General features: G+C 47.8%; 4 protein-coding genes across 4 annotated transcripts; 2 read left to right on the forward strand and 2 right to left on the reverse strand.

Annotated features, from left to right (window-relative positions):
- Positions 1 to 646: 646 nt before the first annotated feature.
- FTJAE_13062 (flavin-containing protein) lies at positions 647 to 2677 on the forward strand (the record flags this gene model as incomplete). Its single annotated transcript, XM_037346166.1, has 5 exons — positions 647 to 811; positions 863 to 1342; positions 1389 to 1629; positions 1684 to 2463; positions 2517 to 2677. 5 exons carry the CDS (start codon positions 647 to 649, stop codon positions 2675 to 2677), a joined length of 1827 nt encoding a protein of 608 aa, XP_037199861.1.
- Positions 2678 to 3241: 564 nt separating this feature from the next.
- FTJAE_13063 (tRNA (adenine-N(1)-)-methyltransferase non-catalytic subunit) lies at positions 3242 to 5009 on the forward strand (the record flags this gene model as incomplete). The annotated part of the gene is made up of 2 exons (XM_037346167.1): positions 3242 to 3330; positions 3380 to 5009. 2 exons carry the CDS (start codon positions 3242 to 3244, stop codon positions 5007 to 5009), a joined length of 1719 nt encoding a protein of 572 aa, XP_037199862.1.
- Positions 5010 to 7018: 2009 nt separating this feature from the next.
- On the reverse strand, positions 7019 to 7594 carry FTJAE_13064 (uncharacterized protein; the record flags this gene model as incomplete). The annotated part of the gene is made up of 3 exons (XM_037346168.1): positions 7019 to 7100; positions 7388 to 7455; positions 7508 to 7594. 3 exons carry the CDS (start codon positions 7592 to 7594, stop codon positions 7019 to 7021), a joined length of 237 nt encoding a protein of 78 aa, XP_037199863.1.
- Positions 7595 to 11352: 3758 nt separating this feature from the next.
- FTJAE_13065 (uncharacterized protein) lies at positions 11353 to 12500 on the reverse strand (the record flags this gene model as incomplete). Its single annotated transcript, XM_037346169.1, has 3 exons — positions 11353 to 11575; positions 11814 to 12212; positions 12313 to 12500. The coding sequence occupies 3 exons, from the start codon at positions 12498 to 12500 to the stop codon at positions 11353 to 11355; spliced, it is 810 nt and encodes a 269-aa protein (XP_037199864.1).
- Positions 12501 to 12953: the final 453 nt, after the last annotated feature.

Consider the following 12953-nt stretch of genomic DNA (forward strand, 5'->3'; position numbering starts at 1 on the left):
CAACAGTAATGTGTAACGGTCTCTGGGATGAGCACCGATGATTTCAATTAAGTGCGCTGCGATGGGATGTTCAGGCATTAGATATATGAACAATAAAAACGTTTGAACACAAGGTTCTCAGAGTGAACATCCAAAGAGACTGTTGAAAAGTTGTGTGCCATGAAATGTCTATCTCAAACTGTATAGCCGCGGGGCTTTTCAAGCCATAGAATCTACTACCACACAAAACTCGCGATGCCCTCACTTTTCGCTGCAGTCTCGTCCATATGTCTATAATATTTAGAATATTTATGATTTGAATAAGATGACCTTCAATACTGAAGATTATTAAATTGTGCCACTGGTATACTGTTCAGTTCCACTCCAGAGTGAACATATCGCTATGTACTTCGTACTCTCCATTTGACACTGGCACTGGCAGCGTCCGGCCTGGTTCACCAGGAACATTGTTTATAGTATATTTACTCTTCCGTACCTAGCCTTAATACAATCCTCTCCTCTGAAGCTCACTTTCTCCTTATCTCTTCATCCTACATCAACAGTAACAGCATCTCACCTCATTGTTGATCATCACCATATCACTTCTATCAACCATAACCTTATCACAACTCTTTTGTATCATCACTACCTACAAAGACAACTCACCATGAAGGTAGCTGTCATCGGCGGCGGTCCAGCTGGACTAGCTACCCTTCGGTTCCTTGCTCATGCCCATGAGTACTTCCCCATCCCTCCTATCCAGGTCCGACTCTTCGAAGCTGAGTCCCAGATCGGCGGCACTTTCTCCTACCGCGTCTATGAAGACGCTGAGGTGAGTTCTCACCCCTTTCCTTTGATGAAACATATACTGACTATATCATAGCTTGTCTCTTCGAAGTATCTCACTGCTTTCTCCGACTTTCGTCTTCCAGACAATGTCCCTGACTTCATAACCCCTGAAGTGTACGTTCAATATCTTAAAGACTACGCCACCAACTTCGTACTCTGGCCCATGATCGAGCGTAATACCAAGGTTGAGAAAGTTCGTCGTGGTCCTAACGATGTTGGCCATGTCATCTCTCTGCGCAACAAGCAAGGCGCCTTCGAGTGGGAGTGTGATGCCGTTGCTGTCTGCAGTGGAATCAACGTCAACCCAGTCATGCCCAACATCAAGGGTATCGAACGAGTTCCGAAGGTCCTTCACTCATCCCGTCTCAAGTCTCGAGACCAGTTTGGTGAGAACACTAATGTGTACATCATGGGTACTGGTGAGACCGGTATGGACCTTGCCTACCTCGCTGTCACTTCTGGCGCAAAGACTGTGACCCTCTGTCATCGTGATGGCTTCTTTTGTGCACCCAAGGTATGTTATTACACTAATATTGTAAGAGTCAGCTAACAGTTTATAGATCATCCCTATCCCTCAAGCCCTGGGGCGTTCCACACCAACTGCTAACAAGCCTGTCGACACCTCTGTCGCCAGCCTGTTCGACACAGCCTACGCACATCCGAAGCTCCAGAAGAGCCAACTTCTCTGGACTTACTACGATAGCTGGATCAAGAATATGCACAAGTTCATCTCTGGCACTGAAGAGGGTCCTGATCAGTGGGTTGGCCAGATGAGCCCTGACCGCAAGTACATGGACTCAAGTAAGTACCCCCCTTTTCCATGATCAAAATATATAATAACTAACATATTAATAGTCCTCCTCTGCAAGTCCGATAAAGCTCTACCCTACATGAGCGTCGGCAAACGATCCCAGTCGTGGGGCAACCGTATTCGATCTTTCTTCATGAATGTCAAGATTGAAGACACCAAGGGCAAGAAGATCGATGTAATGACCTGGCCTACCAGCATCGACCGAGATGGTAACATGCAGTTCGACAACAAGCTTCCAGGTGATTCAACCATCCCCAAGGAGCAGCTGAAACCGGATGTCTTGGTCTTTGCAACCGGCTACACTCGAGATTTCCCTTTTCTGGACAACGACTACCCAACTGTTGCTCAGACCAACATTCGAGAGATCTACAAAGAAGGAGATGTGACTCTCGGTTACATTGGATTTGTCCGCCCTTCCCTCGGAGCCATCCCACCCCTTGCCGAGCTCCAGGCTCAGCTGTGGGTTCTTCACCTGATCCAGCATCACTACCCTAAGGAGGTACCTACTATCCGTGACTCCAATGCACTCGAGTCCTATGACCTGGACTATCGTCTTCACCCCCGAGGTAACTACAGTTTCTATGAAACCAAGCGAGCTGTTGATCATGAGAGCTATGCCTACCAGCTCGCCCTCGACATTGGTTCTGCACCCAAGGCCCATTTGGTCATGAAGAAGGGTTGGAAGGTCTTCTACACCTGGGCCATGGGTTCCAACTTCAATACCAAGTTCCGAATGGTCGGCCCCTGGAAGTGGGAGCAGGGTGCAGAGAACATCATGCGAAACGAGTTGTACAACATTGTCAAGCAGTCCGGCGGCTTTGTCTGTAAGTATTCCCCAATGCCCCTATTTTGAAACATATGCTAACTGATTTCATAGACCTTGCGACTTACACTCTTGTACCTCTCTTTCTTTTCGGAAGCATGAGCATGGTCCTCTATGCTTGGTACGCTATCTGCAACTATTTCACCTCTCTTGTTGGCGGACACTCTGGATCTGCCACGAACGAACGGAACGCCCATGACGACCGACTTGCGTGAGTGGACATTGACATCAAACTTTGACTTTGAGTATGAAGCCACGAGAAGTTTTGTGCACATGAGAGGATAGACCTTGGGTCTTTTGCGATGTTGACTTACACCAAATATGAGAGGTTGGGTTGAGTCTTACAAGTTGTTATTGGTTTTCTGTGGACTAGCGAACGTCTTTAGTACTCGGAGTAGATCTTTTGCAGTAGAACCAATAGACAGATGAATGACTTGTGATTACGGATGATTGCAGCAGATGCAGCTGCTTTAGTGCCTTACAGTTTCATGCTACTTAGTACCATCAGTTCAGTGCGCATGTCCAAATAATTGCCATTTATCGTGAATTTCCATTTTATAAATTTATCGTGAGAATGGGTCTCAGGAACTGGTTTAAAGGCTCAAAGATATACTGAACTTACCATTTTTATTACTTAGACGAGGTCCTTGCTGCCGCGATCTCGGTGAAGATCGGAGTGTGGGGGCCGTGGCGGGGCTCACCTCGGTGAGGCTGGCTTACCTTAGTTTTTTCTTCTTCCCAAGAATCGCAAATCATAGTTACTCGCTCCAACAAACGCAATGGACAAGGAGACAGTACAGCCCAATTCGTGGGTAGCCCTACGGCTCCCCAACGAGACATATCGCGTACTACAGGTCGTACCAAATACGTAAGCCAATCGTCATTTTCCCACTCCCTTGCTCTAACTTTTGCGACAGGACAATCTCGCTGGGCAAGTATGGCTCATTCCCAACAAACCTGATTATCAACCGTCCGTACCACTTCACATACGAGGTCCAAGACAAGCGCGAGGGAGAGACGTTTGCGCGCCTGCGTGTCGTGCCCGCTAAGGAGCTCAATGCCGACGACTTGGCCGACACCAGCGCCGAAGCGACAGAACCAGCAGAGGGAGACGATGTAGTTGCGGCTGCAGATGGCGAGGAGCTTACTCTCGTCGACGAGAGCGGAAAGGTGCTCATCCGATCGAATCGCGAGATCATCGACGACTCGGCCCGACAGACTCTCAAGCCGGAAGAGATCGAGGAGCTCAAGCGCAAGGGCGCATCGGCGGGCAAGGAGCTGATCGCCAAGCTGCTGCTGTCGCATACGGCAATTGACCAAAAGACGGCGTACTCTCTGGCCAAGTACAAGCTCCTCAAGACGAAAAAGTATATTCGACGGTTTACGGTGTTGCCTCTTGACGTACCGATGCTAGCGCAGTGGTTGCTGGAGGACCGCGATGCTTCCAAGATTCTCGAGATGAGACAGGAGATGATGGCGCTGGTCGGTTGCTGGGCTGATGTCCACTATGGAGGTGCTGCTACTGAGGATGCTGGTGCTTCACAGGGTGGGAGGTGGTTGGTGGTAGATGATACGGGTGGCTTGCTGGTGGCATCTTTGGCTGAGAGGATGGACATCCTGCATCCCAAGCTCGAGGAGAACACGGAAGATCCCGCTGCAACAGAAGTCACAGAAAACAACAATGCCCCTACAGACGAGATGGACCAAGACCAGCCCCAGACAACAGAAGCAACGGACCCCGAACAAAAGCAGGACAAGAAGCGATCTAAGCGAAGCGACTTCAACGTCCCCTACGTCAACAGAAACACCCTCACCCTGATCCACGGCCAGACCCAGCCCAACCTCGCCCTTCTACGATACTTCAACTACGACGCCGCAAACGCCAACCCCTCTCCGCCCTACCACCCCCTCGACACCAACCTCATGGATATTTCGTGGCTGCAGCTCCTGTCACCCGATGAAGACGACGCATACAACAACAAGCCACCCGAGGCGACACCAGAGGAAATTGCGACATGGAAGACGAATCGTAGAGGGAACTACCACCGCAAGAGAAGAAGGTGGGCGCGTATTCGGCATGTGGTCGACACAACACGCGCCGGAGGATTCTCAGGTCTCGCAGTCGCAAGCACCATGGATCCCATCTCCATTGTGCGCAGCACAGTACCTTTGCTAGCGGGAGGCGCCCCCATCGCCATTTACTCTCCCACCATCGAGCCCCTGACGCAACTGGCGGATTGCTTTAGTGTGGCGCGTCGAGCCGCGTGGGTATCATCGCCTCCGCCAGAGGTCGAAAGCAAAACAGCTGAAGAGCTTGAGCGCTGGGAGGGCAGTGAAGAGTTCCCCATTAACCCTACGCTTCTGCTCGGTGTGACTATCCAGACTAGCAGGGCACGACGATGGCAGGTTCTTCCCGGGAGGACACATCCTTTCATGATGGGCCGTGGAGGTGCAGATGGATTCTTATTCACAGCATGGAGGGCGGTGCCTGTTGAAGGTAAAATTGAGGCGAGGGGAAGGTTCAAGAGGAGAAAGCTAGATACCTGAGTTGAAGAGGCATTGGATCAGAGATGTCTTGATAGCGTTTGTATAAGTAATCCTCCAACTGGAGCATGTCTAGGTTGACGGCCATCTCATCCAGTTCACAAATCCATTCGATATGACTCAAGCTTTTTGGGCTTCTTTTTGTTGACGTTCTAAGCCATTCTGGCATCTATTTACTGCGTATTCCTTCCGAGCCATCAAGGTAGTATGCCAGTGGTGAACTTGTATCAATGAATCAAAATATTTGTTGAAGAAGCTATTGCACGGTGAACCTCTTGTCAATATCAATGAAGAAACAGAATTTTGAATGGCGATGCGATGCCGTCTTCCAACCCAATCTCATACTGCTATGCGTACAAGCATCTCTTGTATGTTTGCCTGTAGTGCACTGCATAGGGACTCATGTGGATGACCTCTGAGGACATCCTCCCACTCAGTCTTATTCTCGTCCAACTGCAATGTCGAATAACACAACCCATGTGATTGGAAATCAGATTTGATCCTGAAGTCCTGTTTCATCCTCTCATTTTTGGCGTTCATGCTGCAACGGGTGATGGCACGTATGGCCATGGCCCTATGGAATTCCGGCTCAGGAACCTGCTCCTAGTTTTTCCCTGCAAACTCGATAGGCAACAATCCCAGATTATCGGTTATTCGGAGTGTTCTCGAAAGAGATTCAAGATTGTCGAAATTCCGATAAGGATAGCGAAAGTGTAGAGTGACTAGGGCTACTAGCGGGAGCTTGCAAAACCACCTCACAGCTTTCATCCAATTCTCATAATGCTTATAGGCCAAAGTCCAAGAAGCAGGGGGTCTTGGCCAACGCCAATCTTTTCCCAAGCCATCGGCTCCGGTGCTTGAGGAAGACACGTGGGGTCGAAAATGACCAGCTTGATATGAGCCCATGACACGACGGGCAAAAGGTGCTATAAAAAAAGGGTTGAAATTAAGATGTTCGTGAATCGTAACAGTGACGAAGGTGAATAGAAAATGAACTGCACTCCTTGTAGGAGCTGTTGTTTCTGGAAACCGGGGTGCTTGGCGGACATGATTTCGAACGGAATGGCTTGTCCGTTGTCTGGTACAGAGACTTGGAGCATGCCGAGCTTTGTCTTCCTTGGGAAGCCTTTATCATCGTACGTCAAACAATAACTTCTATACTCCATATAGATATACTCAACATGATCTAGGAGATAGAACCCGAATACTTTCTCACTGCATGGTTCCGGCAGCATCCTTAAGACTTGGGGCATCATCTTGTAGGCTACTGCTCCAGGGGGTGCATGCTTGTATGCTTTGGCAGAGACTACTGCCCCGTGGGGTACATCATGATTATTGCGTGCTGCGGGAGCAGGTGTTGGAAACGTCGATGCGCCACGACGAAGGGATGTCGATAGCAAATGGAGATGAATATTGCGATGATAAGGCTTGAGAACTCAATGGAAACTGTTGTATTATCTAAAACCTCAGGAGGTGTAAGAACAAAGTACCTAGATATGCGTATCGAAAAGCGAAGGAGTAAGTGCAAAGTCTTCAGGGTAACAAAAGCAAGACCGACTGATGCTTCCCAGACTCTACAACATTAAAACTGAGAATCACCAAGATAATGACATTGTAAAGGGGATGATGAATATATTGACAGTACTGAAGCACCTAATTAGCCATTAAAGTACCCTCAGTTTCATATACCTAAATTGTGCCAACTCATCCTCGCTATTCTCCTCTTCTCCTCTGTTCTGGCCAGTCCAATCATGAAACATCAGTGAACTCGTCTTGTTTACATGCCATCCTCTCCTTCCATCAATTGACCTTAAATCTGAGCCCCAACGATATATGCAAGGGACTCCTGAGACTCTTGTCACACACTCTCTTTCCGCCCGCTCTTCATCCGAGCTTTTTGAAATCTGCCGTGAATTGTTAGCTACAGAGACGAGATGTGAAAATGGCTAGTCTGTGGCCATACACAAGTATTTGGAAGATGTAAGAAATTGTGCTGGATGTTATTTGGCCGTTTAGTTGCGCTGGCGGTCTGCTGTTTCCAGATCCTCGGGCCATTCGCCCTTGACGGCTGAAAATATTGACTGCGAGTTGATGCTAGGGGAAGTGTGTACTGTACATATGTGATTCCGCCGCATATGAAAAAGAATATTGCTTCTTCGCGAGGTTTTCATCCTAGGAGTGGATGGTATGTCGGTTTATGAGAGACTCAAAGGGACAACTCTTTGACAGGATTGGAAAGAGTGATGAGTGGTATAATAAGATCTTTCATAGATGGAAAATAATAATATCTCCTGCCTTTGTGGCTTCTGGGTCTTGGCCTCCATTTCGGTGCCTAGGTTGACAAACAGGGACTGTATATTGAACAAGGACGTGATATCGACGTCTTATAGCTGCGAATAAATGTTACATGTAGCTTGAACCCGTTGCCCACGAGCTTTTCCCAAGCGACCTAATTATGGTTAGTTCGAGTGTTCCAAACGTCATTTTCAATTTTTACTCACCGCGCAGTGCCCAGTTACGATATTCTTCTCAGTGATGGGGTACACCGTAAAGTCCAGGCCCTTGTAGGCCTTGTTCTTGATACCCATCGCCGCCTCGAAACCTCCTTCGCGGTTTTAAACTGTCCTGTAGGAATGACTTAGACTGCAGCTTTACCAGTTTCTCTAAAAGGAGTGCAATTGGCCTTGCCAGTCCGGTGATATCAACGGTGCGACAAAAGCTGATGATCTACTGTTGTTCAAATGCGCCCCTAACCCTAAGTTCAAGTCACCTGCGCGCTGTACATTGATCTCATAGGGGATGCTATAGCGATCTAGCAAGTCAGGTGTGATAACGAGGCTCAGATGTCGAACGAACTGGCTGTAGACCTTAGTATCCTTAGGCAGGCCAACGAGACGCTCAGCCATACGCTCAAAGTCTTCATTACACGTCTCCAGGATAGTCAACCATAACTTCTCTCCACAGAGGCAAGCGCTTGTAAATGGCTCTGCTAACTCTGGTCGCAGATTGTTATACCTTGGAGTTCCTCGGAGCTGTCCAATTCAGAGACCATGTTATTCATCTCTTTCTTCCAGTGTCGCGCCCGAAGTATGCTAGTATCAGGTTATTTCTTAGACATTCGGACTTGTGCGTCGTTATAGAGCTGCTTCTCTGCGACAAGCCATGCGACTGTGGGAACGATAGATAGCAGCGCCCATAGCCTCCTGTTGATTACGCAGGGGCTCGGTCTTCCTGGCTTCAGGGAGTCTTGGGCTCTCCAGTCAAGTAAGACCTCTCTACCCGGTGGAAAATGGCCTTTCTGTGGGCTCAACCTCGAGTTTGCTTGAGGTTTGTTGACACTCAAGATGTCCAACTCAATTCCTTGTTTATATAGAAATCCGTGTTTGAGAATACACTATATGCTAAAGGATTGTATATTGAGAGCTCAATGTTGTTAAGAGGCTCCCTAAGCCCGGCGGTTTTAGCCATGATGAGTTTCGCGGCTTCATCAATGATTGACTTGTGACTGACAGCGTTGGGCTTGGAGTTACTCCTTTGGGCGGCAAAATGGGTTTACTTTTGGATATGCATCTCTTGTCTGTGTTTAAATATCTTATGCGTCTGCTATGTTCGGCATTGAGGAAAAACAAAAGGGATGGCAGGACTCAGTAAGTTATGGGATTGCGCGCCATGTCTCGTTCATGTTATGGAGTTCGTCTCTTTGTTATGTCCTCGAATACCGGAAGATGGTTTCGTCGAGGTCCATTTGATGTGTTATCCTAAGGTGTCCTCGAATTGTCTGTTGACGAGGATATTCAAGACAGATGACTTTTGAGCGATAGGGGCAGAATGGATCGTATACTCGGTCTCGTCAGGGCCAATGACGAAGGTGAAAGCCTTAGACGCCGCGATACTACGTGGCAGTTCAGCTGGTGCCGTTAACATCAGCTTGTTAGTTGGAGTTGCTCTAACTTGCTCCAGCATGTCTCCCATGCCTTGTGGGTATATTTTCCCCTGTTGCGGAGCGTAGCGATTATACTTCCAAGCTGGTGAGGACTAATTGCGATGCTGGGGCCATCCTCCAAGTTCAAAGGTCGTTCGGGTCTGTGGTTGGCACTTTGCAATTGCGAATGCATTGGAACCACATGACCTGCCCGTCACATAAGCTCCCTCGCCATCTTTTACATGTCTGAAATGGTCAAGAGGGAGAGTGTGAGTGTTGTCAGCGTCTAAAGATAGGGCCATCGTATTGATGTTTTCACGTCTTCATCTCAAATATAGGTATAGAAGAGATTGAGAAAGTATCTGGCATCGATGATGTCTGTTACAGACATGTGCTCTAGGTTCTTGGACCGTTGGCGTAGATGCTTTGCTAGAGCTTCTCTATTTCGAATAGCGCTTGATGTACTGCCAGATGTGGGTTTCTCGAGTCGAAGTCGTGGTCAACGCCTAGACTATGCTGACTATATATATATTATAGAACGAAACTTTGCTTTCCAATCAGCTTTTGATGCTTCATAGTGTGACCACACACCAAACTCGTGGATCTTTGGCGTAGCTCAGAGTTGATCCATTCTGTCGTTGCTTGCTATAGACGACAAGGCTATACCTCCTCCTCCTATCCAATTTGAGTCTTGAGGGAAAGGTTGAGAGGAGTAGAAACCGACCCTATTGGAGGTTTTCCAAAAGCCTGACATTCGATAGTAAAAATTTCATGGGCAATTTATATACTGAAGAGGAGTCCGTGGTGTGTCTGGATGTCGAAGCGATGATAGCAGATGCTCCAGAACATACTGCTGACGACTGAGCTTTATCAACTCTGCTTCTTTGTCTGGGTTTGCACGCCGAAACTTGGAGACAACTTCAGTCTCCTCCTGGCTTCTGATGAAATCGTTGATCTCGTTGTCTCAGAGAAACTTGTCGATATGACTTCTCGCAGGTTGTGGTATAGGATATATATGCTGTAGAAAGCGGTGTTCGGACTTTATCACAAAAACGATCTGAGGATTTTGTGCGACGGGAAGAAGATGATCTCGGTTCCTGACTCTGGGCTTTGGAATAACTGCCCTTTCGTCTCCAATCTATACATATATATTTTCGGCTGTGATGTGGTATATCCAGCTCCTGAGAATAGCTAGTCATTCTCTTGGTCGCCCTTCCATATTAGGCATAACATCGATGACCTGCATATTGTTCAAGGAGTGCCTAAATAAAGTCGATAGCGTGGGTGTGTGCAGATCTGTTATTAGAACTGTCACGGCATCCCAGCCGGGATTCTCTTTTGTTATTCGGTGAAGTGCGGCAATCTCCCTGGAATTGAGACACCTCTGATAGCCTCCAGCATTCCTTCAGGGCGCAAGTGGTCGCGGGCTTTCATGAACTCCATGGAGGATTTTGCAAAGGACTTTGGGAGATGGGCACAATTGCCATGACCTGGGCGAATAGACTGAGGTTCGCAGGAGGGCCCGATGCCCGCTCCGAGCTTGGGAACTAGTCCCTTTACCTCTGTAGATCGTGAACCGGGAATAGAAAGGAAGAATCTCCTCCGTAATTTCTCTGGATTTATGAGGTGAAACATGTTGATGCTACAAAGCTTTCCTTATAGGCAGTCAGGTGGTCCATATATACATGGGATTATATTTGTCCCAGCCAACCGAAACTGATTAAGCCGGTTCACGGCAAGGTTTCGTGGATTTGCCGTCTCGGAGAGTGCGTCTGACGGTAGGAGTAGCGTAGATGGTGTTCTCAGAGTTCATCGACGTTGATTTGGATGTCCTGGTCATCGTCGTCGTGGAGGGTGTCGACGTGGGACCCAGTATAAGCAATTCAGGAGATAGTATAGTTGGACTGGTGATACCTGTTCACCAGTAGTGAGAATATTTGTAAGAAGGTCCTATAATCATGGTATTAGGGCTCAAATTACAACAAATATAACGACGATTACACTTACGTCCTGAAGTACTTCTGTATCTCAGATACCCACTGTCAACAATAAAATTATAGAAGAAAAGAATATAGAGAGATGAGGATATAGTGTTCTTATGTACTGTAGGTAGGTATTTGAAAGTTGCCAAGGTTGAAAGTAACTTTTGCGTATGTCGTTTGATGTTTGGGTCAAAACTGAGCTGAGTAAAGAGGCAACGATGACACATGGACCTCGCTCCACAATATGCTTCAGTACCCTAGCAGGAAGCAGTTATTGTGCCTTATTTGCGATATATTGCTTCTATGCTTGTAGTATCCTTGTCATTTCTTACTCGATGACAGCACTTCCGTAATCATTCTGGTGGCCTGGCAATTTGTTAGCTGACATATCAGCAACCCCTAGTGGCATCTAGTAATGACTTACGGTTATATGCGAAGTTTCTTAGATCAGGAGGTCTCCACGGATTACCATGTATCCGTGCGCTTCGTCGGTGTTCTGGCTGGGGAGGATTGCGAGACTTCCAACATGGTTAATTACAGAGGGGTTACGCAAATCGGTAAGCTGCAGCATCATGGCCATTCGGATCAGCCATTTCAGCGTTGATATAGATGCCGTTGAGCCTGGTTCGCTTGGAGAGGGTATGGGTTGCTTGGGCGTAGCGAAGCTATCTCAGAAGGCAGGGATAAGCGCCTGGCCATGCGAGGATAACTGCAACTCAGCCTGGGGAATATAGCCTCTCCTACCACTCTTGGCCTCGACAAGGAGTATCTGTCTGCCATTTCGGGGAGTCGGCTTAAAGCTGATGGTCTCGCGGATGTTGGCAGCTGAGGTAAGGCAGGCAGGTTAGCAACACCATCACATAGATATCATGTACCAGCAGTCAAGGGAAATATAGAACATACCGTCCACTCTCGGCTTCTCGGCGTCGACCATCGTGAGGATGCGAGAAGTTTTGGCGATTGCTGTGGCTGTTGAGCTGCTCAACCCCCTCAGCAACGCTCAAGTCATTATCCTCCTGGATACTGACAGCGCCACGAACACGAGAAAGCATATCCCGGACCATTTTCCAAGTTGTCCAGATCTGTTCGACCGACGCGGGATCCCCGATCTCGGCCTTACGGACCTCCATCCACCGGACGAATGCCTCTTGAGAACAACAAGGGTCAGAGTCGCTGTCCGAAAACTCACTTTCAGATCGGCTCAGGTGTTGAGTCTGTTTGATATGATATATAATATGTGCGTAAAAATCGGAGTCGAGGACTGTGATACACAGATCAGGGGACAGAGGGATGGGGAAGTGGCTGTGGTGCGGTAATGCAGCCATATATTGTAAAGAAATCTTTGACTGTGCCAGGTGTATATATTCTGATTATGATGGGTCCATTGGCAGCCCAGAGCTACTCAACGTCTGTGTTCATTTTGTCCGCAAAGTATTCGGCGGGGAACAAGACAGGACCTGTGGTCCACTTGACGAAACGTCCTCTCTCATTCTCAACTATCTCAAGACGAGTCTCGCCCTCTTTGAGACCGTCATTGGCGCCTCCAGGGATGGAGTTCCAGGTTCTTTCAGTTAATTTTGCAAGACACATTGTTGTTGTTGTTGTTGTCTTCTTCGAGGGAGGGAAGGCCAGACGATAGCAATCATGGAAAATACGTAACCCAAGATGACGATATGGTCACTGTTATATGCCATGACGAAACCAGCATATTCTCTCTCACAATCCAGGCATATCGATTGAAAGGCTGATGCCACGAGGCCCTCATATACTCGCAAAGGCGAACTTCTAGTAGCTCGTATGTCAACCATTCAGCCAAACCGGCCTCCTTTGATACTTGTACCATCGATTTCTGGACCACAGTGCGCTCGACATTGTCCTCCATGGCCATTTTTTGAGGGGTTTTAATATAAATGTGCTGCCGTCTAGTTTCTTGTTGCATGTTCGCTCGTATTGGAGTCTACCAAGACTTGAGGAGAGAGAGCTTATGATGATTGAAGTCTGTATATATTATAATTTTGGCATATACCAGTCCAATTCCAGGAG

Source organism: Fusarium tjaetaba, assembly GCF_013396195.1.
Source record: "Fusarium tjaetaba strain NRRL 66243 chromosome Unknown NRRL66243_c0000384, whole genome shotgun sequence".
In the NCBI taxonomy this organism is placed as follows: Eukaryota; Fungi; Ascomycota; class Sordariomycetes; order Hypocreales; family Nectriaceae; genus Fusarium; species Fusarium tjaetaba.